General features: G+C 36.0%; 1 protein-coding gene across 5 annotated transcripts in view; it reads left to right on the plus strand.

Annotated features, from left to right (window-relative positions):
• Window positions 1-25153, plus strand: part of CEMIP2 (cell migration inducing hyaluronidase 2) — a 67930-nt gene that overhangs the window by 32506 nt on the left and 10271 nt on the right. For all 5 annotated transcript variants that reach the window (XM_036238526.1, XM_036238528.1, XM_036238525.1 and 2 more), the window contains 10 exons: window positions 2184-2312; window positions 4558-4646; window positions 8536-8667; window positions 9778-9813; window positions 10590-10745; window positions 12978-13155; window positions 15335-15550; window positions 19021-19229; window positions 22061-22243; window positions 24696-24915. In XM_036238526.1, coding sequence (XP_036094419.1) covers window positions 2184-2312; window positions 4558-4646; window positions 8536-8667; window positions 9778-9813; window positions 10590-10745; window positions 12978-13155; window positions 15335-15550; window positions 19021-19229; window positions 22061-22243; window positions 24696-24915 — 1548 coding nt within the window. The remainder of the gene's footprint in view (window positions 1-2183; window positions 2313-4557; window positions 4647-8535; window positions 8668-9777; window positions 9814-10589; window positions 10746-12977; window positions 13156-15334; window positions 15551-19020; window positions 19230-22060; window positions 22244-24695; window positions 24916-25153) is intronic.

A 25153-nucleotide genomic window follows, 5' to 3' on the forward strand; every position in this document is an offset into this window, starting at 1 on the left:
CTGTGTACCTTAAATTAACTGTGTACCTTGAATTATTTCACAAACATGAATAACTTAAAAAAGAATAAATGAACTATTCTTGCACGACAGAAATGTCCCTGGATAAGCTTGGAGAATTTAAATTTATAATTGAGTGTGATTTAAAACTGATCATTTGTAACATTGAAATGAATCTTTTAGACATTATACTATTATGATTATATATGTGCTGAAAACTCCAGTATACAAATAATGAGCTTTGCAACAGTACCTAAATATTCATATTTCTACATCATGGATATTAGGTGTTTCTTTTCTTTTTAAAATCTTAATCTAGCATTGTTTTCTAGGATGAAGTGAAAGATTAGTTGAAGGGAGTATTTCTTTGAGAAACAGGATACAGGCACCACTAGGTGATGATGGAATTCACATTTTGTGATTTTCCTTAAAAACATAAAATTCTTATTTGACTGGGCAGAGACCTGGACATTTAATCATTTCCAGTTTCCATTCATTCATTTTTCATCAAATATTTGTCAAGACCATATGGGGTTTTGTGTTGAAGTTTCTAATTGGAAGATGAGTTTTGGATAAAGATGATGGAGAGGTTGAAAGCAGTCTTATGCCAGGATCATCTTATGATCTATGTTACCTTACAAATGAACAGCCAGAGCAGAGATTCCTTTCAGCTGTTTTCAGAAGTCATGGGTGGAAGATCAAAGCAAATTGGAAATAGTCTATAAAAAATGTAAGGTGAGGTTGTCAGAAACCCTTACTGGGGCTCATGTGAGAAAAGAAGAAAGCAGGTCTCTCTCTTTTACGTCCTCACGTATGTTACTCTTCCTTGTCATTCTGTGAGGTATTTTTTTTTTTCTTTTCTCTAGAAAAACTATTCCAGTAAAGCTCATGTTTTGGCAAGAGTTTTCCTCCCAAAGTCGATCAAACCCTTTCTGCTTGTACCTTTCCACTGCCTTTTACAAAGTTCTCTTTAACTGTTTGACACCACAAGTGTTCATTCAGCAGGAAGCAGCTGCTACCCCCTCATCCTCCCTCTACCTCCACCTCCAAACTCCATTGCTCCTCCCTCAGTTTGTAGGGCTATGATATGGAGCCATCTCCATAACCCAAGTCTTTTTCCATGGCCTGTTTTGTGCCCCCAAAGAAGCAGGGGTGGCAAACAAATTTTTCAGAGTAGTTTGTTTTATTGAGACTCATCTATACACTCATGGAAAAATATTAAATGTTGCATTAATTTTGATGTGTAGATATATATGCTTTTCACAATTCATCTCTCCTCCATGCACCCAAAAGACTTTTGGTTACAGCTAATATGGCATTTATTATGTATATTATATTTTAGTTCTGTCTGTATTTCTCCTTATACCATGAATGTTTACCAAGTTTGAATCAATAGCATACTTTTAGACTGTTTAAGTTTTAACAACCTGTTTAATCAAAGCCTCATCATGTGAAGTTGCCCTTTACATTGGTCTGGTTTTTAACAAAATTGTAAAATAAAAAAATTGTCACAGGGATTAAGAACATTTAATTTTGATTTTTATGTATCATTTTGAGTGTCAAAACATTTTAAACTATTCTGCTGCTTCTGTTAAGGTCAGTAATACTGAAATTGAATAGACAGGATCCAGCCTGAAACAGCATCCTGATTCATGCGTGCGGTGATTTTTTTACTTGGCAAAAATTTGCCTCAGGACAGGAAGGGCATTGGACTTGTTTGAAAGAAGTCAGTGAGCTCTGCATGTTAGTGGATAGTTGTTTAATAGGTATGACTCATCTATTGATCAGGTTTGGAGGTAAACAGAAAAAAAAAACCCTATATTGCTAAAAGGCTGTGCTGTCCTGGCCACATGGAAGGAAGGCAGGCTTGTTCGGCTATAATTCTGCATAACTTTTTAAAGTAGATAATAATGGGAAAGTTATTTTGTTGTCAGCCTGTTATTTCTATCTTTTGTCTAATCCTGCAAGCAAAATTAAATTTACTTTTTTTAAAAAAAAAGCATGATGTAATTGCTTTCAGGGTGCAAGACGAGTGCTGTAACTTTTTTACGGTCAGTTCCTAACCTGAAACAACGAACAGTATTAAAAAGATTAAACTTTCTTGTGAAGTGCTTAGTTGATGAGGGTGTTTTGTAGCCTGGCTTTAGTAAAGGAGACTTTTAATGACCTTGCCCTTTTAATTATAGGATGCTGGAATATGGTATTTATTCCACAAGGAACCTACTGGGGAATCCAGTGGATTGCAGCTTTTAACAAAACCAGAACTTACTCCATTGGGTATATTTTATAACAACAGAGTCCATTCAAGTTTTAAGGTAAGTTCGTAAGTTTTAACAATTAGTACATGTGATTTCCGGGATAAAGGATGGACTACTGTGATCACAACTGAGAAAATTTTAGGTAAACCTTGTCATCAGAGAAAGTAATTTGTAATTAAAAAGCAGACTGCTCACCCTTCCATGTTCAGGATGTCTACAGAGCTTTCTTTTTATACACACACAGGTATATATACTAACACACCCATGGGCATGCAATCTGAGTAATTGCCACAATAGACTTGATTCATGCATCCTCATCCTCTCCTTCCCTCTCATCTTTTTTCCAACCTTTAATATTACGTTTCTAAGTTGTGCACATTAGGTCATACCCTTCTGCGGGTTAAAAAGGATATTTCTTAGTACTGATAAAGTGTCCTATGGGCATTTAGTACTGATTATGTAAATAGTGAAATATCGTTTACGAATGTTTGACCTGATTTAAAATGATATAGGTCAAGGAAACTAAAGGCCATTTAAGAGATCCAGTTTCCATGGTGTTTGGCCCTCACTCCCTTGGTGACAAATACATCTGGTTCATTTTGTGCTCGCAAGGCACTTTGATATTTTTATTATATGATACAGTTCGCAGATTCTTTACCCTGATGTGATTCACATCAAAGTTCAATTAAACTTTCCATTTATGATATTCATAGGATCCTTTAAAAACCTAAGTTGTTATAATTGAAGAGCTTAGACTCACTTGACAAAGACTTGACAGAGGAAAATACTTTACAAAGAATTATGGATTTTGTGAGCTGATTGGTTAAGAATAATAATTATTGAAAGTAGCATTTCAAAATGGAAATCTGCAGTATTTTCTAATTTTACGTGGTATAAAAACACCTCATTTCGATTAAGTTTTAATGTCATATACCACATGTCATTATTTACTCTATTAATTATAAGCATATTAGATATAAATCATTAGTTGATGATTAGGTTTTAATGTATTAAATTTGGGACTGACTATCCAGAATGATACTTTATAGCCAAAGGAAATTGAACCTTTGGTGTGCTCAGAGAGGAACCTGTCATATTTAGACCAGTCATAAACAAACACTAACCTCTGTGGCTTTGGTTGCTCCTGCCTCCCAAATCTAGTCCAGGTCAATCACATCTATCCAACTGCCTGTGAGTACCATCTGTATGTCTTAGGGACACAAATGAAATGCGTTCAAAACTGAAATCCTTATTTTTATCACCAGACACATTCCCATATTTGTTTCACTGAATGAAACTACTAATCGCCTAATTGCCCAAGCCTAAAAATATGTGAACCTTTATTGCTCCCTCTCTCTTGCCCTTAGAGTTTTATTAATTATTAAATGGTGTCAATACTACTCTATCCATTTTTCCGTTACTGCTGCCACAAGTCTGGGTCAGGTCGTCTTCATTTCTCTGCGTTATTGCAGTTGTCTCTTACCTCATCCCTTACCTCTTTTTTTTGTCTCTTTCCAAACCATTATCCATTTCACAGCTATTCTTTCTTCAAATGCAGTTGATTACATTACCTTTATTAAAAGTCTGTTGTTTTTACTCTTTAGCTTATCAGCTTAGCTTTGCTTATATTTCTTCTCCTTCCTTACCTTTCCCCTCTCCATACATTTCCTGTCAGTCCATTAAAATTATGTTTTGTTCTTAGATATTCCATGCCCTCTCTCATCTCTGGACTTAACAATGATTCCATTGAGTACTTTACTCTGGGATCTGCAACTGCTTCCCACCTACTCCCTGCCCTTGATCTTTAACCTGTTCTTTTGGGTGGTTCATTCCTCCCCATCCTTCAAGCTTTTGGATGTCACTGTTCTCTAGGAAACATTCATTCCCTGAATCCTCTCACTCCCTCCTTCGCCAAAGGTCTCATCTTGGTCTTTGCTACATGCTACCAAAGCATCATATACTTCCTTTATCATACACTATCACACTGCCTTGTAATTGTTTATTTAATTGCATGTCTTCTAGTTTATATCAGTAACAGCAAAGACAGTAGTTTTCTTGTTAATGTATGATGCTTGGTACCTACCACGAGGTAGGCACTACATAAATATTTGCAAATGACCTAATGAGTAAAATTGTAAAAATATCCAGGAAAGTCGCTGTTTTTATGATACCTTTGCTGTATATTTCTTCCCCCTCTTTTTTTGGTAGACATGATAAGCGAAAACTTATTTATATGAATTATTACATGCATAGATGTAACTTGGGATTCATATTTATTTCAGTTTATTATTATATTTTCCAGGCTGGCTTATTTATTGACAAAGGCGTCAAAACAACCAAAGCGAGTGGTGCTGACCCACGGGAATACCTCTGTTTGGATAACAGTGCAAGGTAGATCTGGTTATTTTAAATCACACTCAAACCGTATCTTACCAAAGCAAAACTGTCTGAGTTAAGCCATTGTGCTCTTTTCTCCAGTAACGTAATTAAAATGAAGTTTTTAAAGTTCGTCGGAGGGTTTTGGAAAAACATTTATTCTGCTGTTCTAGTCCTGTAGCTGGCCTTTTTAATCTTTCTTATTGAGATATCAAAGAAGTTAATGCTTTCTTTTTTTCATAGTTGTAAACTGTTAGAGTTGCAGAAGGAGAAAGAAAAAGAGAGATGCATTGAAAAAGTGCCCAAATTTTGCCTAAAGTAGAATATGATTCATTGAAAAACAAGTTAAGCTAACATGTTTTGGTGTAATCCTTGAAAACCAAGGCATATAGAATTTATCGCTAGTGGTCAAAATGGAACATTGCATTAATTCTGTTTCAAAGGGAAAGATTTCAAATTTGATGATTAAGCCAGTTCTGGTTTAGTCATTTGTAGTCTCAGATTTATATCATAGTTAGGCTTTATGTTACTCTCCTTTATAACCACAGAATGTGGTAGGGATATGGATCAGCATTTCAACTGAGTGCTTTTACATGCTATGTATGAGCCAAAATAAATAAAATGTCTTTAGTGGAAATAAAAAATTTCTGGAAAAGATGGTAACTTAAAGTTATATTCAGTAGGAGTTGTGAACATGTTATTTTTTCATACTTTAAGTCGATCAGCCAACTTATGGAGTTGCAAGGGTGCTAGATTTAACAGGGTCTGTTGATAGACATTTAAGAAAAGGGTGTCAGACTTGATTATTCACAAGGGAATAAAGCAGGAGCCACACTGTAGGTCAGAGAGTCAATTTAGATGTGAGACAGTATCCTTTCAGCACAGTAATAAGACATGAGGTCAGGAAAAACCGGGAAGTATAGTTAGTAAAATTACTCATCGGGATTCTTTAAAGGTCAAAGCGAGCCTAAAATATTTCAAAGCACTGATCAGACAGCATTTGAGAAGCTGCGAAACTATGGGCATTATTAAATAAAACACAAGGTACTGGACACCTAATAGCTGAGCAAGACATGAAATGAAAAACTAGGGGAGATAAGATGAAAAATGAGCATAGAGATGATGACATATTATGAACCAAGAAGAGACTGTTGTTATTTGACCAAAGAAATCTTTGCTAGATGGTTGTTGCTACTTTTTAAAAAAGAGTTTATTACGAGTTCTATTAATTGGTAGAACTAGTAATATATACTTTGAAGTTAGTATTAACAGAAAAATCTTTAAACAACAAAATTGACTCTCTTCCCTGCTTTAAACGATGTGTATGTGTATGAATGGATGGGTGAAAATATATTTCACAATCCATTGATATTTTAGAGTTGACAATAAAACTCTCCATAATGGCCTAACCAGTTTTTTCCTAGGTATATATATATGAAATTATGACAGTGGTAATTTTTCCTCTGCTCTCTATTATTTCTCTGACCAATTTATAAATGCATACATATTTGTAAGGAATTAGACTCCATTTGGAAGTTGTTATTGAAAAGAACCGATTATAGAAGAGAGGAATGAAACATTTGGCATCTGGTATATACATTTAATTTTGTTTAAACTAATGTATAGAATATGCCCACATGCATTCATGCGATCCAGACATGATTCAGATGATAAAACTATCACACAAGTGAGTAATAAGCCAGCCAATGAATTAAACGTCAGGCCCATGGGATCCAGAAGATACTGTCTGTTCATCACCGGTGAAGTAGACTCAACAGTTTATCAAATGAGCCCTTCCTTGTGTCTTCGAGATGTGAAATTACAGAAATCCAAAGATGAAAAATTTTAACTCAATAAAGTCCTTGGTTTGAGATCAGAAAATTTCATCTAAGAGTGAAAAGCAAGAAAACAAGCTAGTACATTTAAAGCTGAGGACAATTAAGGGAGGGTTGGGAAGGATGCTGAAAGTTCATTAATGAGGATGATGAGAAATTGGGAAAATTAACTATTTTTTTTTTCATGCCAAGTAGGGAAGAGGATGAAAATAAAGGGTATCTAAGCAAGTGGTCAACAATTGATTTATATGCGTAGGAATTTCAGCAAAAATGAGATGGTCACAGCAGAGAATCAGATGTTGCTTTATTGGTACTTTTTTTTTTTTTTTTTTTTGGCTTTCTTTTAAAACATTGTGTAGTTTCCTTTTCAGAACCCTTCCATCTGCTTAATATTATATAATGACTGCAAAGCTGTTTGGCAGCAACAACGATGCCAAAAGAGTGGGTGACGGCCCAGTCAGACTTTTTACTCCTTAGGTTAGAGCTATTTAGTGTAAGGGTCACATACACTATCCAAGGGGGGATCTAACATTTTCCAGACTGGTCTCTTTCGTTAGTCCATACACTACAATCGTTTTACCAAGTAGCAGGTAGTGACCAGTTTTGAAAACAAACGAAATCTAGTTATCACTTCCTGATTCCGTGTTTCTGATGACTTTCCGTCACGCCTGTCTGTCTGTCTGTCTGTCTACTTTATTGAGGTGCAGTTAACACGTAAAAAGTTGTGCGTAATCTATGTAACTCGCTGAATGTGGGCATAAGTACATTCCCATGAAACCATCGCCACCATCAAGGCTGTAGACATATTCATCACCTCCCAAGTTTCCTTCCACCTCTTTATTGTTATTATTTTTTAAATTTAAATTATTTATTTTTTTTGGTAAAAACACTTACCCTAAAATCTACTTCTCTTCTTAAATTTTGAGTAGACGACAGTACAGCATTGTTAGCTATAGGCACTATGCTGTATAGTAGATCTCTAGAATTTCTCGCATAACTAAAACTTTGTGCCCTTTGACCGACACCTCCCCATTTCCTCCTTCCCCAGTTCCTGGCAACTGCCATTCTACTCTCTGTTTTCCTGTTGCATGTAGAATAAAAAACCACATCCTGGTCTCTCTAAGCTCTTGCTTCTTACTCTCCAGTCTTATTGCTTGTTCTGTGGATGTGCCACACCCACTCATGCCTAATGACCTTTGCACTTGCTGTTCTCTGTGCATAGCTGCTTCTCCCATCGGACACATTTAGTGAGCACCTACTGTGTGCCAATAACCGTGGTAGTAGTAGCATTTGTACAAATGATATTTCTTGATTATATGACTGAAAAGCTTAGCCTGCTGAATTGGTTTCTGAAAGCAGTCTAGTTTTTTCCTCCCTCGACCCTTCCTTTGTAAGATTAATATAGAAATAATCTTATTTTTAAATAGGTGGCCTTATGGAATTATTTGAGTTGTGATTGTGAATTGATGACAATTTTTTTGACTTTTTCATTAAGGTTCTTATAAATGCTTTAGAAGGAAGAGAGAGAAAAGATAAAATTTGGTTTTTATAAATCAGTTAAATGCAATCTATTTTAAATTTAGGCTTTTTAAAGATATCAAACCCAATTTTATCTCTGTATCTCTGATATTTCACCAGCCACAACTCAAATAATACTTCAGTTTAAATATATACGTATATATATATTTGTCAAAATATATAATTAATTTATTCAGTATGTTTATATTAGTATCATGGGGCTTTAGAATTTGTGAAAACATGCCAGATTTTCTGGTCTAAGGTTTTTTGTTATTTTTTAAAGTGGTTCATTCTATAAGTTGATTTTAAAAAATAACTAAGAAGATATGAAAGCAGTCCTCTGTAAACTTCTATAAATAAGTATAATATTTTTTCCCCAGTCTTTGAAATAACAAATATTAGGTTGTGTTATAAGATTTTTTTCTTTCTTTTTGGTCGAATTTAAATCCTGCTTTTTGACACTTAAGCTTATAATCATAAATAGCTGATTTCCATTGCTTTTTTTATTACTATTTTTAAAAATCTTTCCTTTCCCCCCTCCCAACTTAAAGGTTTCGGCCTCATCAGGATGGTGACCCTGAAAAGCCACGTGTTGCTGCTTTGATTGACAGGCTCATCGCTTTTAAAAATAATGACCATGGAGCTTGGGTCAGAGGGGGAGACATTGTTGTCAAGAATTCAGCGTGGGTATTCTCTACAAAGTTATTATCTGATGACACTGATGTATTTATTTTTTTAGGCTATTTTGAAAAACCTGGTAGACTGAAAGTACAGTGGTGGTTTCTGGAATGATATTATTGTTACTAATAGAGAGGACAAGCTCTGAGGAAGTAGGCTAGCATTAACAGACTGCAAATGTTTGGAATCGTCTCATTTGGCTGCTTTTATTGGAACTGAACTTGTCTGGTGACATGAGAGTTTTTTGATGAGATTGAACAGAAACTGAGAATTTAACTTTATATAACAAACCTGGTCTATGTCAGAGAGCTAAATAAAGATTTTGAAACTACCTGGATTTTTTTCCTTCCTCTTGGAAACTCGAAATTTTTTTTTTTTGATGCTCTTTTACTGCCATTCAAAACAAAAGTTGTGAAGTCTGCCTTAATAAATTTGTTGACTTATGTCTTAACACGACTTGAGGCAGTGAGCATCTCATTTTTTTTTTTTTCTATTTGTACAGTTTTAGGAGAAGTCTGATATATATGGAGCTAAGATTTGGTGTTTGAGAGCCTAGAAAACCTTTTTTTTTTTTTCCTGGCTGGCACTGACATTAGCTTCCTGGCATTTTACCATCTTCTCTGTCTTTTACCATGTGAAAAAAAATTGACATTAAATCTGTAGAAATAGCTTGGGCACTAATGTGGAAAAATTTTGAAGAGACTACCATAATCTAATTGTTTTAAAAATAATTATAAAAAAATCATTATAACACATATACTGTTTACTGTGTGCCAAGCATTGTTCTAAAATGATAGAAATTAATTAGTAAGTTTAATGCTTTTAAGTATCCTATGAGGAAGGTTATATTATTATATCAACTTATAGGTGAGAAAACTAAGGGAGAGACAGGTTGAGTAATTTGCCCATACAGCTAGTAATTGGCAAAGCTGAGGTTTGAACCAGGTGCCTTTACTGGGAAATCTGAGCTTTTAGTTATCAAGAAGTGAAATTTCTCTTGTGGTCTTGGAGAATAAACATTGGAAACTCCTGGATTAAATGACAAATATTGAGAGAATTACGTCTTACGTGATTTGGTAAATTAAAATGTTCCCTCATTCTCTTTTTTCTTACAGATTTGCCGATAATGGAATAGGACTGACCTTTGCCAGGTTTTTAATTACTTTAAAAATATTTCTGATTATTTAAAGTCTTGATTATTGATTACTTTATTTTGAAGGATAATACAGGAATACCGTATCATTTATTAACATTAAAAAAAAAAAAAGCATATGCTGCCTGATACCACTAGAGGGCCAAAAATACATTTTTATTCATTAATTGAATTCATACCAAAGTAATAGGTTAATAATATAGCTGGAATTCCACAGAAGGGTAGGCCAATTCTATGTTTTTGCTTAGAAGAAAACACATGAGCATTAGATTAAAGAACTTAAAAAGTATGGAATAAAGGGGAAGGGAATAAGAGTTGGAAGCAGATTAAATATATTTCCTAGAAGCTGGTTGAATTTCTCAATGGTCTTTAAGGACTGAACTTTTTGTTATTTTCTCTATGTAATGGTTATTCTCATTGCCATCTTAAACATACTTGTCATCTAGCTGTTGTATTCAGAGCAAGTTTATTTTCCCCTCTTGCAATATTGTTGCTTGAGCCTAAAATCATCAATTGTTGCTACTTAATTAAATTTTATTTGTTTAAATCTAATTTGAAAACCACTAATTTATAATATACTTAATTTTTATTAATTTATGAGAGGTATGTTCACAGTTTAGAAGTACTTTTTGATGATTTAATAATGTGTATTAGGAGGAGCTACTGGCTGCTTTGAAAATTTTTAGCTATTTTTAAGTTATAGCTTGCTTTCATTTGAGGGTCAATTTAAATTTCCTAGATATGTGCAGTTAATTCTTATTCTCATCTTAACAGTGATGGGAGCTTCCCAAGTGATGAAGGTTCTAGCCAGGAGGTATCTGAATCTCTCTTTGTTGGAGAGAGCAGGAATTATGGCTTTCAAGGTGGTCAGAATAAGTACATGGGCACTGGAGGAATAGACCAGAAGCCTCGGACGTTACCCAGGAACAGGTAAGCATCGCTTTCACAGTGGAATGTTAAATTTAAACAATAAGTGAAAAACCTAACCATTATGGAAGTTTCTGTAATCATCCTGGATGGACTGGTTTCTACTGTGACACTTTCCCAATGATATCATCATTACAACTATTATTATTGTTATTATCACTGTTACTATTTGTGTATTATCCTCTGGAGTTCTGGAGCATCAACTACTAAACAAACACTATGGATTTCGTTACCAGTTTTATAATGAAGGAGCCTATCTTGTTTCTTATTCTTTGTATAAGGTCTTACATAAGCTGGTGGTTTTATTTATTTTTTCTTGAGCCACAGAGAGTGGCCAAACCGTAAACTATGACATTAGGTCAGTTTTCCCTCAATTTTGTGATGTTGGTTTTCAGAAATAGCCACTGGAAAAAGGAAATTACCTATTGAAAAGAGTCCTAGAAAATAAGAGTTGATAGATGCCAAAGCTGACTCAAAACCTAACCACGGCTATATAATTAGTAGTGTTTCAGATGTTGAAGGGGAGATGGGGGTAGACTTTTGGTATGCTTTTTGTCAAAGTCAGAGTCATTAAAATAGCTTTTAGCACTAGAAAGATTCTTCAGAGCTTTTAGGGCACTGTCGACTAATTAATCCATACTTCAGTTCTGAGAAACAATTTGGAGTTGTCCTCATTTTGCTTATGAGAAAACTAGGTAGAGAAAAACCAGTGTTCTAAATTAGGCCATGCCTCAAAGCTAACATATGAATTCAAGCATCATTTCTCTTAGAGTTCTACGTTCTGTCTGCACATTGGGCTAGGATGGGTCAAGGGGATGGGACAAACAGACTGTTAGCTTTCAGGGGCAGGGGTTGAGGGTAGGCAGACAGGCTTTACTAGGTTCTGGTAAAAGGTGACCTAGGCTTGGCTTCACTACCCTTGTGCTTGTTGTTAATAAATATTGAATGCCGTTCTGTGTTATGCTCTGTGCAAAACTCTTGTTAGACCATGGAAGTCACCGTGAAAGGGACTTTAGGGAATTTTAATAGCTAACATTCATTAAATGCTATGACATATCAAGCCCTGTTCTAAATAATTCACTTAATCCTTGCAAAGCCCAATGAGGTAGGTACTGTCATCATCTTGCTGTATAAATAACTTAGTAAAGGTAACTGAGGTGAGATATCAACCTTGTTAGTGTGGATTCAATGCTGTATTCTTCATAATTAGGCTATATCTACCTCTTCTAATGTACAGATTAAAGAAAAATAGCTGTATTGGTTGGGTATAGGCTGCAGTATGATGGCAGTCAGCTCAATTTTATTCTTTTTATTTTTACATTGGCCTCCAGTATTATTTCGAAATGCCTATTGCTACTTTGCTAAAGAGGATTTTCCAAAACAAAGATTCCAGTTTTTATTTTACCTTATCTGTCCAACCTTTTTTATGGGAGAGAACCATTTTGGGATATATCCTTAGAAATACATAAAGATGCATAGATTTTTAACCAGGCTATTTGATTTTCTTGCTAGCGTATATGTTTATATTGTAAAACACTGCCAAGTTGTAAACTTAGTTGCTATAGAAATCCTCTGCAATGCCATCAAATAATTTAATAGGGGAGAAACTTAAGGGATCCAGAATATTATGGGTTTTATACATTAATTGTGATTAATACTATATGATTAAGGAGTTTATGTTTGAACAGAAAGGAGGAAAATGAATAAAACTAATTTCTCGGTTTAGCTTTGCCTTTGACATAGTTAGCCTTGAGGAATTATACTTTTATACTTTTAAATATATCATTTCACCTCGCTACTATCAAGGTGTGAAAGAACGTTCTCTCCGTTTAAGCATAGATTTGTCTTTTGTTCTCATGCTAGGGATTTTGGAACCAAAACTAAAGTATATGAGTTACCAAATAAAAGGTCTTAACTGAGCTGATTAAAGGAAGCAAAAGTCACCTCTTCAGAGAGACCTCCATTCTATCCAAAAAAAGCATCTCTCTCCTATGCTATCTATTTTATTGTATATCTTATCTCTATGGCACTTATCTGTAATTACCCTTTGTTTTTCTATTTGCCTTTCCCACTACAGTGTATGCTTTATTTGATCAGGGATCTCGTTGTGGTTACCACTGTATTCTAGAATTGTGCTTAGCACATACAGGATATTAAAGTGTATTTATAATGCAAGTACATAAGCTGTTAAAGGAAAGAGCCCATGTGCATTAAAATAATCTTGTATTTCAACAGGACATTCCCAATTAGAGGATTTCAAATTTATGATGGGCCCATTCATCTTACCAGGTGCACTTTCAAAAAATATGTGCCAACTCCAGATAGGTATACCAGTGCTATTGGCTTCCTCATGAAGAATTCCTGGCAGATAACCCCCAGGAATAACATCTCCCTTGTGAAGTTTGGTCCAGATGTAAGTATGTTCTTGTGGTTCACACATAGTGACTGCGGTGGGAGGAGAAGGGACAATACATTTCTAAAGATAAAAACACAGAGGATTTATGACTAAGTCTTTATGACTGGGAGAAGTGTGTATATGCAAAAGCAACTCCTAATTCCTTACAGTCTGTCCCGTCACTTTAACTTTCTTGAGTCACTTTGACTTGAATCCTTTTAACTTACAAGTGGTATTTTGAAAGGGAAAATGACTTAAAGTGATGACACAGGGATGGGGATTGTAGAGTTTCGTAGGAACAAGAGGGCATATGATTTTGGGAAATTCTTTGTAATAATTCATAAAGAGGTTTGGGTTCTGCCTGGTATTTTACTTCTCTGGGGTCTATTCTGGTGGGGACTGGAGGATAAAAGGTTGGAAAAGAAGAATAATACTGGGGTAGTATGAAACAAATGGGGTTATTTTTGATAGAAACTATTGGAAGGTTCTTGTGAAGGTTACAAAGAGGATTTAGAAATAATTGTTTACAATGTAGTAGCCCACAGAAATAGTTTTCATAATAGTTTTATCAGTACCTCCTTTACCTCTAATATACAGGACAGTCTGATTGCATACTCCCCCCATTTTGCCATTTCCAAGGTGACAGTGACATAGAGAGATTGAGTCTCAGACCGTCTCTATCCCTCCTCTCACAGGCAGCAATGGCTGGAAAGTGGCTCATGGTTCTCTCATTCACGTCCAAAGGCAAACTCTGTTTGCCCAATTTAAAATAGAACTTGTGATGTTTTACTAGAGTTTAATATCTGGTTTTCTAGAATAGCTGAGGCTTGGAACAGAGACACAGGTACAGATTAGGATGTTAATTTAGTTGGCTGGTTCTCTTTTCATGACTCCAAGGGAAGAGGCATTACAAGATAGCTTCTGACATAAATAGGGTTTGGATTATTTCTCTAGTATGGAGGTTTGCTTATTGCCCATGTGGACCTCTCTATGTGTAGAGTTTAGTGACCACTGACATGGTCATACTGAAAATCAGTTTGTTAGATGTGGCATTTGTTGTAGAATTCTAGAGTTACAACAGCCTTAAGAGAACCTGCAGTTTATGTCCAGTGGTTCATCAGCCTGGAGTTCCCATTGGTAGTGAGGCTGTGGGAATAGTTCATAAAGGAAGCAATTTGCCAAATTTATTCTACTTTTAAAGTGGAAAATATGCCCTAAATTACTCATAGATATAACCATGGGAGGTACAAGGGATAAAGCGGGGGAAAGCCTAGAACTAAGAACCTAGAGCTACTTGTCCCAAACATTTTCCATTGGGTTGCTTACCATTTAGATGTTCGGTTGATTTTAAAACATCCCAGGGTGACGAGTTCATTAAAAGCATTTTAGAGGTGTATCTGCATGGTTAGAATAACATTATTACTTTACCACTAATAAGAAGCAGCTAAAGACTACTATACAACATGTCACCTGTAGCCTGCTATGCCGCTGTGTGCTATGTGTTCAATAAAGGCTTCAGATGAACTCTTAACTAACATGAAAATTACTGAGCTGAGCTTGGTTTGTGTTCAGGAGAGAGAAAGTGGCATATACTTTTTAGAAGATTCTAGTAAATTCAGTGGTCACCCAACCACACCAAGGCAACACTTTGACTCTGTTTCAGTTTGGAACTGTACTTATTTTATGATTGGGGGAGTCATAAGAACAAGTAACTAATACATTTGGAACGAAGTAAAACTTCTAGCCCAGAAGTTAGAACTTACAGGTTTTTGTTCAATTAAAGTATAATCTGCATACATGGAAATGCACAGATCTTAAGTGTAAAGCTTATAATTTTTAACAAATATGTATGACTGCTGAGTTTCCCTTTCCACGCTGTTTTAATTTCTCTTACTACAGATAGTTTTGTCTGGAGAGTAGGTAATAGTTTTTAAATAGAAAGAAGAGAAAACACCAAAGATAAAGTTTAACATTTGTTTCTTGAAACAAGGCTTCAAGGATTTTCTCCCCACAAGCATGTCATAATTAATTGAAAACTTTGAGTGACTGGGTGCCATGGTTGACAGCTATGAACTGTGACGCAGAAGTACTTTAACCATAAAGCAGTTGTAATGGATACGCAGTTGGGTATTTACAGAGAATGCTAAGATGGCAGGAGCCCTCATTTTGTGGTATCCTTGTTTTTTACTGCTGTCAGGTCTCTCTGAATGTCTTCTTTGGAAAACGTGGTCCCTGGTTCGAAGATTGTGAGCTGGATGGTGATAAGAATTCCATATTCCATGACATTGATGGCTCTGTGACAGGATACAAGGATGCTTATGTGGGAAGAATTGACAATTACCTGATCCGCCATCCAAGCTGTGTAAATGTTACGAGATGGAATGCGGTGGTTTGCAGTGGGAACTATGCCCAGGTAACTATGGCCAGAATGCATTACGAGGCCTGATTCCTTACCAGCTCCTGACAGCACTGCTTCTGTGAGAAGCACTTTAAAGCTCTTCAGGAAGATTGATACTTTCCAAAGTATGAGTTTCTTTAGAAGAAAAAAAAAAAAAAGGACAAATGTTCATTAGGAACCTTGGACTCAGAGATTTTTATTTAAAGCTTCCCCATTCCAAACCAACTTACCAAGTGGAAACTTAAGAACAAGAGAGGCGAGATGATTCGCCCTTGGTCAAATATGATTGGAATATGGTTGGCTGAGAACCCATATTTTTTTAGTCTTAGGCCAAGTTTTCTTGCCATACTACAGCTGCACCTACAGAGAGGGAGCTTTATTCTTTGCTTTCAGGGTCATTATCTCTACTAAATATGGAAGTCTGACTTTTGGGGCAGAATATCTGTCACATGGAAAGTGAGATAGGTGTTCCCAGAGGCAGAGCTCGGAACTGTAAATGAGTGGACAAGGAAGGAATCTAAGGGAAATTCTTCAGATTATATTTTGATATCATATCTATGAAAATGTGAAGGGGGTGATGTAGGTTGGGAAACACCTTTTTGGAAGCATTAAGCTAGTGTGCATTTATTAACTGGATGCCTAGTGTATGAGGATGGACTCATTTGGGAGGTAGTATGTTAAGGGCACAGACGTTGGAGCCTGGCTGTCTAGATTTGAATCTTGCCTTTGTTATTTCTTTAAACATGAGTTGGGCAAGTTAATTAACTACTCTTTGCTCTGCACAAAGAGGATAATACTAGATCCTCTCCTACAAATAAGGCTGGGTGTGAAGATAGAATGTATGACTACATGTAAGGCATTTAGCCTATGGCTTGGCCACATAGTGAAGTGCTTGCTGCAATTAGTATTATTTGAGGGGCAGAGCTCTAAGTTGCAACAATGATTTTAATAGCGCTATTTGGGTGGATGGAGAGATTGCTGGTGGGGGTACCAGTTGCCCAGAATTTTGAAGGGAGCAGAATTTTATTACCATATTTTAGACAACTAAATCATAGGCTCTAATAATAGACATCAAGGGAGATAACAGATTAAAGGAAAAGGATAATTAGAGCATGGAGATGAGGATTAGGGAAGAACAAAGAATCTTCCAAGGGTTATTAGGCTCTGATAGGCCCACAGGCTTTCAGGAAAGAAGCCTCCCTTGTTGGCTTGCTGCTCAATGCTCTTATTTGTTGGGTGTTTTCTTCCTGGGGAAGGACCAGTCTGTGATGAAGCCCCTTTTTAGCACTCTGGCTATTTTGCCCATCAAGGATATGTTCCTCTGCTCTTGCTTTTCAACTTCTTGAACCTCCTGAGTTGTACGTGGTTTATACCACCAAAGCCTTCTGTAGTAGAAGCTTCTTGGAGCAGTATTCTTCATTGCTCTTCTAATTTTGAATCGTGAATGCTAAAGAACAATATTTTTAAATTAAATAAAATTTTAAAATGAATTTTATCTATAAGCAAGACAAAGGGCTTAAGAGGGATAAGGACTGAGGAGCTTTTCTGGTTAGTTTTAATGAAGTATTAGCTTTTTCGTTGTGGGATTTCTCATTCTTATGATGGGGGGTGCTGGGAAACTATACTTGCCTAAGTTCTGGGAGGGACAAGAAATGAATGGAGAATTAACTATAGTAAAAAAAGGAAAAGAATGTGGTTTAAAAAGCAATTTCTTTTTTTTTATTTATTTTATTTTTAATCAGAATCGCCCCCTAAAATTAAGTTGATACATCAATACTTAGGAAGCTATAGAAATTCTAGAATTAAAACAAAAAGAAAAAGCTTTAATCCTTTTGTAGCTGTAGTTATAGCTAACTTACTTGCTAGTCATATGTATTCAAAGGTGGTACAATTGTGTGTCTAGCTTGAAAGTTGTATGAGCTCACTAATGAAACTTTATATTTTTGAATTATTATAAAGGAGTGTGTAAACTCTGTGGTTTCTACTGTATTTGAGACTATGAAACCTGATCCTTCTATCTTACAAACCAGGATGGTGGTAATTTTATTTTTATTTGAAGATGAAGAAAGAAACAAGTCATCTAATACTTCCCAGGAGGCTCTGGGAATGGTAGGACCACAGGTCAGAAATTTTCTCCAGAGAATTTAGAATTTGGGCTAGAAGCCCAGATCTGCAGCCATTTGTTGTTACTTGGGTAATGTATGATACAATGTGTTTTTAAGCAAAAAGTAGAAGCAGCTGGATCTCAAGACAGAATAAACATTATTTAGCTATTTGTAAATTTATTTTAATGGAATATCTGCTGTTTGCTGGCCCAAGGGATAAAGGTGCTCAGAAAGAAAGGTGATAACATAAGGAGAATTAAGGTTACATGTGCCACCTCAAATCTTTCTTGGATTTGGGAGGAGGTAAGAAATATATACACACATACATACAAATATACATACATACATACATACATACATATATATTCTATTATACGTTGTATTTAACCTATGCTTATATAAACTATAATTACATAAATGTAAACACATAAATTATAAATATGTAAAATATGTAAAAGTATTTATTACATATATATTTAAATGAAGATAATCGTCTCAAAATATATTTTTTCTATGTCTTTATTTTAAATCTTTAAGTGGTGTCAGTAGAGAAGAGTATTATATTGAAGATGTGAATGAGTGTTAAGAAGGTTTTCTGGCTCAAAGGATATATAATTGGGGAATCAATACAGACAGAACTGTAGAAATGACCAAAAGAGAAAAGTAGAGAAATGTGGATTCAACGCAGTATTCTGGAAATGTTTGAATACTTCTGGGAAATCTGCTATAGGATACTCATTTGTTTTAGGAAATTGTTTTTGAGGTTTGTTCTTTGGAGGATGCATTTGGGGAGGTTTTATTTTGGCACAGCAGGGGGCTCAAGTGCCACTGGAATAAATTCAGGACTTTTAAATTTGTCTCAGTTTAATATGTTTTTCCAGTTTTGCAGAGTGCTTTATAACCCCTCCTTTTTTTGAATTGGTGAAAAATGACTTCTTGGGCTGATGTAGGTTATGGAAAATTGAAAGCCAAAACTTTAAGATATTTTCCATCTCTTGTGTTAAAGGAAAATCTCTCAGATTTGAGTAGAGGCTATCAGTTTTCACATTAATTTTCTAATTTCTTGTATGTGTATTCTTTAGATTGAGGGGTTTCTTTGACAGGCTACATATTCTGATGAATAAGCTGTCCTGTTGTGGTGGAAGCAATGATGATGATCTTGGCTAGCAGAGTGTGTGGTCGGTCTGTTTTTACTATTTCAGTTTAAACCAGGCTTCATTGTAAGTGTGGCTTAGGATGAAGTTGGCTACTACTCAGTCTGGCACAGGTCACAGAATCTCTCTTTTGAAAGTAGAGACACTTGGTTTTGTGCTAGAAAGGTTTGGTTAGCTCTTTAAGGTTTCATGCTCTTTCCTTGAATTCTTAATTTCTTTTTTGTAGGTTTACGTGCAGGCGTGGGGCAGTCAGAACCTGACCGTGACCATCGCACGAGATGAGTACCCATTCCACCCGATGGTGCTTCGGGGCATTAATCAGAAGACGACCTTTTCGCAGTACCAGCCTGTGATCATGCTGGAGAAGGGCTACACCATCCACTGGAATGGGCCGGCACCGAAGTCTGTTTTTCTGTACCTCATAAACTTCAACAAGTATGTTTCCATTGCTCTTATTTTAAATAGTCAAGCAAGTAGGAATTAAGTGGGAAAAAATAACGACACATCTCTTTCATAGCAAGTAAAAAATGCCAATTTCATGTACTTTGCCCCTCTTGTGGGTGGAATTAAGATTTATACAAATTGAATCTTTTCCTTTTAAAACCAATTTCTGTTTCTCTGTGGTCAAGGTATTGTATACAGAGAGCCATTTAACAATAAATTTTAATATAGTCTGCTGAATACTTTAATTCTCCTTAGCTGGAATGGTAAGAATTTTTATCCGGTGTTCCAACTGAACACTTGGTTACCTGGCAAATAAAAAGATTTTTGAGGACAAGTTTAGACTTGACATTAGAGAGTGGTGTGATCGATTACTAATGTCTGCTATGAACAAGAGGTATAAGAGTTGTGGCATGAATATCAGGTGTTTGCCACTCCTTCCTGAAAGCATCTTTCTACCCTTGATTTCTCAGTTGTCTGTCCTAATAGTACTTTCAATCAAAGGCTCTATTTTACATTAATTTATTCAAGGGTTTACTTTGTGCCAGTGGATGTAATGATGAGTGAGAAAAGTACTTGCCCTCAGGAGCTCACAGTCTACAAGTAGAAAAACCTCAAATAAATCAATAAACCAGTACAATTAATTTCTGTCTAAGAGAGTTGGTCCAGGCAGAGCTGAGAAAGGGACACTAAGTGATCTCTCAATTTCTAAAAGCAATGGAGTTAGGAAGGGATTGATGGATGTGTGTGATGGGAGCATAAGGTGTGTTAGGGGAAGTGACAGGAGATGAAACTAGAAGGGAGGGATGGGACTCTTGAAAGGCAAAGTTAAATCTGTATATGTGTGATGGTTAACCCATGGGACCCCATGAAACTACTCAAGACATGTACCTGCAAAATTGAAATAGCCTAGTCACCAGACTGGTCATAAAGCTCTGACTTGTCAGAACTTTTGTAAAACACAAAATTGAAATTAACACAGGTGGACGTAGAGCATGCAGAAAGCCAGTTCTGAGTAGGTCACTTCCAGGAATCATGAACATCATGGTGGATGCACATATTCTAAGATGTGAGGTCTCTGGCACATGCTCTAAGTGGAACCATTACTATTTTCCTAATACTTGCTGCTGCTTCTCTGTGCTTGCTAGAGAATCACACCTCTGCCTACTGATCAAACAAGCCAAACATTCCAGGACTCATCCTTAACTCTTCTTCCTCCCTCATCTCCCTATCCCATGAATGACCAAACCTTGTTGATTCTGTCTCTTTAATATTGTTCATCTCTCTCCACTTTCCATTCTCATTGTTTGTGGCAGGGTTCAGGCCATTATCATTTATCTGGGTGGGTCCTATTAGTCTTTCCACTTCCAATCCTTAGTTTGTGTTGTAGCCAGCGTGAGCTTTCTAAAAGCCAATCTGTTATAATTACTCACATCAGTCAGCTGCAGAGAAATCAGTGAAACAAACGATAATCAGAAAGGACTGTGGAGAAATATCAAAGAGTGATCAGTAATCCAAAAACTTATATCAGGCAGGTTATGGATTTGAGGCGAGGTATTGCAACCAAATGGTATGTAGAGTTCTGTAAGTTTCACCCATAACTTTTGACAAATACTGAGCAAGTAAAAACATTTTAAAGTGAAAAGGGGCTGAATTCAGAAGTTTCAAAAATCTACATAGACTTGAAGTTCACTCCAACTTTCCTTGTTTAATTAGCTAAAAGTTTGTAAAAATCAATTACATCATGGGTGGAGGCAAAAGGAAGAGATGGACAGTCTTATTTTCCAAATTTAATATAATTACAGAAAGGTCATAGATTTGGTCATAGTGCCACTTCTAAAAATAACACTTTAGAAGTTTTCAAAGCTGTACTTATTCATTAAACAAAATAAGAAAAATACAGAAAAACATAAAATTGAAATAACCAATAATAATTCTCCTAATCAGAGCAAGGCGTTACAAACATTTTAGTGTTCTCTCTTTCCACCCTCAAGCTTTTTCCGAGGAAAGAGAAGCATCAGAATTTATGTAACTATTCCTTTCCCGCATGAGCGTTTAGGTTTTCTCCCCCACTTTCCCTTGCTATTGTAAATGATACTGCACAGAACATATTTGGCCTGTATTTCTAATAATTCTTTAGTGGGATTACTGAGTGGAACCTGTGTGAATAATTTTAAGGCCTTGTTATATATTGTTTTAAAAAATCCTTAGAATGATTAAAAAGTTCTGGAAATGGATTAGTGGTGCTGCTTGCATAATCTTGTGAATGTACTTAATACCCATGAAGAGTTAAAATAGCTCAAATGATAAATTTTATATTATGTATATTTTACCACAATAAAAAAAAATGCCCCCCAAAAGCAAATTAAAAAAAAGGGGAAACATTTTTAATGGTTTTAAATAAATATTAAATTTATATCTAAAGACTTCAGGTAAGTATAAAAGATAACAATATGTTTATGAACAAAAAACATCATTTGGAAAGACTGTACCAGTGTCTTTCACCATCAGTCTATTCGTGTTTCTTCCACTCGTAGTGTCTAAGTGCGTTTTTTCCAACTCTATTCACATTCCTGGAAATTTGATTGAAACCAAGAAGTTGTTGTAAGCCACATTATTGTGAAAAATATGATAGGAGAAATGTGGATAACACTTAAAGGTAGGTGATTCATTAGTATGTTAGGGCTCGGGACTTCACTGGTGGGTAGTTCAGTATACAGCAGACATCTGAGGAGAAAGTCATGGCTAAAATTTTCATGTGTTGTAATGCTCAAAATATATTGGCTCAAATATGAATTCATTTTTAAATTTTCTCTCCTTTATAGGAATGACTGGATTCGAGTTGGCCTCTGCTATCCACCAAACACAAATTTTCAGATTGCCTTTAGCTTTTTACAACGGCATAATGGTTCGTTATCCAAAATGGAAGAGTATGAGCCTGTGAATTCACTGGAAGAGTTGCAGAGGAAGCAGTCTGAAAGGAAATTCTATTTTGACTCTGGCACAGGGTAATTCAGTGCAACCAATGAATGAGAATTATTGCTGTTTTTCTTTAATGATGAAATTACTAGTTCTTGAGGCTAACATAGACTAAGATGTGAAAGCCCTTTAGAAAAGTAGCTGATGTGGGTAATTCTCTGCTCATCACTATTAGAGGCTTAGAGAAGAACTAGAATGACTCATAATTATGGTTGGCAGTAGGAATTGAGTGAAGATGTTTCCCGTATGCCTATTAAGGCAATTTAAAGAGAGAAATTATCCTTGTCAATAAAGAACCAGTAGGCCCAATTGAAAATTAAAATTGATTTTTTTCCCATAACAACACATAAGATGCTTATTTACATATGATATAGTCCATATTTCAAGGAAAGCTTTTTTTTCTCTTGAATGCTATTTTTCAAGTTGACCTCGAGTTTTTAAAAATCACTGTATAACCGTGACATATTTGATTTCGACTTTCTCTAGGCTGCGTCTTTCCACTTTTTAATTCTAATCCTGTTCAGCTGGGGTCCTGTTGGCTTTGTCTGCTCTTATCCAGTTACAGTCTCTCAGCCCTTGTGTTATGGTAGGCTCGATCTCCTGTACTCTTCCATCGAGTAGCATGCTTCCTCAGTGGCCATCCCTTAAACCGATCCTCCTACCATATGCCAGTTTCTAGGTACCGTAAGACACTAATGTAAATAAGATGTGTTTTTCCTGTGACTTCACTGTCTATTGAAAGATGCGAGCTTGGGAAGCAGGTAATTAGAGAGTGAAAGGTTTAAATGCTTGAAGTCCCGTAGTGAGATATGCAGTATGCCTTTTAGGTAACTGAGAATTTCAGCCTAGGGAAACCAGTAACATCCCAAGAGGGTGACACTGAGGAATGAGTAGGAGAAGATGGAAATAGAGATGGGTAAGGTGTCCCGAGAATAGTGTGGATAAATGCATGGAGGCATGGAAGAACATGGCATGGCATGTTTGGGGAAAGACAAATGTTCAGAATGGGGAGAGGGTGGCAAGTTTGATTAGGGAAATAAGATTGGAGTTCAGTCAAGCGCCTTGTTAGCTTTTGAATAAGATGCAATGTATTTGCCCTCCAGCAGCTAGTATAATTAATCACCCAAAATCTTTTCTTATTATAGTTTTCTTTGATTTTCAATTTCTGATTAGACTTAAAACAACCTCCTTGGATTTTTACTTTGTAGATCAGCAGCCCCCAAACTTTTTCCCACTGGGAGCTGTTGCTCCTATGATAATCTAATGCCTGATGATCTGAGGTGGAGCTGAGGCGGTGATGCTAGTGCTGGGGAGTGGCTGCGAATACAGATGAAGCTTCGCTCACTCACCTGGTGTGCGGCCCAGCCCAGTTCCTAACAGGCTATAGGTCCATGGCCCTAGGGGTGGGGATCCCTGCTATAGATGACAAAATTCCACATTTCCAGTTGATTTTTCACAAAAATGAATGAAACACCCAAATTTGTAAGGACGGTCTAGTGCTCACAAATTAACGATTAAATGTGTAAAAAGATGGGAAATGTTTCATCATTTGGATATTTCTAGAATCCTTGGCCTTCGAGGCTCTAGTTCTTTTTAATTCTATTAACTTTGATGATTTTAATTCTATATCAAAGTCCCATGCCTAATCAGGTCCTTATTTATGTATTGTTAAAATTACTGGGTGCTGGGACAGGGGCTGATTTTTACCTCGTAATTGCTACTTTGTATTGTTCATTGACCTCATGTTAACATGAGAATTCTTCATCTTCAATAATCAACCACATTTGATCAAGTCCTTTAGAATCTTGACTTCTTTGGGTTTAGAGAGACTAGGTCTGCTGACAGACGTTGGACTGCTGCCTGGAAGCTACTTTTTTCATTCATCTTGGCAGTAGGAGGATAATTCAGAATCAGTGAGACTAATCAGTTCATTTGATTTTTTGGCCAAAGTATAGACAGAAGGACCCCAGGCTCATTTGCTCATAGTAAACATCATAGGAATTGATTCGAGACCATATTTTGGTCTTAGCCAAACAAATCACAGTTGCTGTTATTATTTTTTGAGCATTAAACCAAAATGATTTATAAGCCAAAAAAAAAAAAAAAGAAGAATAAACCACATTTATTTACCAAATACTAAACTGAACACAAGTATAAAGTTTTCCAAGGAATATTTGAGCTAAGCCAAATTCTGTCCTTCCAAATCACCTACTGAACTAATTCAAACCAGAAATCAACTTTGTTATCTTCTAGAATGACTGAATCAGATTATCAAAATATTTTCTAGAGGAGTATTGCATTTGTCTTAAGACCCTGAGGAGGATAGAAAGGAAACAGCTTTATTAGCTTTGTAATTTATTTTTATTTTAAGGAAAAGTTACTTGATTGGAGCATTATCCCTTTTGGCCATGAGTTGTTTGAGGAATTTTCGTAAGTTTTTGAGAGTCAAACACCCAATAGATTGGTTTCTGTTTTGTGCAGGTTGCTGTTTTTGTATCTCAAAGCCCAAGGCCACAGGGATGGCCACAGTTACTGTTCATCTCAGGGATGCGAACGAGTCAAAATTCAGACAACAACAGACCCTAAAGGCATCAGTAACTGCATGGCCAAAGCATATCCCCAGTATTACAAAAAGCCATCAACCCTCAAGCGTATGCCAGCCATGCTCACCGGACACTGTCAAGGCTGTGGAACCCGTCAGGTAAATGGGAAAGAAAAAGTAGGCTGTGATCTGAGAAAAAGTCAAAAGGTTTCTTTGCAGTAGATGCGTTTTTCTTTGAAATATCTGTGTTGCCAATTTATAAATATTGCAAAGTTTCTCCTGAATTTTGGCCCATTCTAGAATGTGATGTTTATAAGAAGCAAACTAGTCCAAAGTGTAATAAAAATACCTTCTCCCTGTGATACATTAGTTTACCCTGGATGGCTGGATTAATTGA

The sequence above is a fragment of the Rousettus aegyptiacus genome, unplaced genomic scaffold, assembly GCF_014176215.1.
Source record: "Rousettus aegyptiacus isolate mRouAeg1 unplaced genomic scaffold, mRouAeg1.p scaffold_m13_p_3, whole genome shotgun sequence".
NCBI classification, from domain to species: Eukaryota; Metazoa; Chordata; class Mammalia; order Chiroptera; family Pteropodidae; genus Rousettus; species Rousettus aegyptiacus.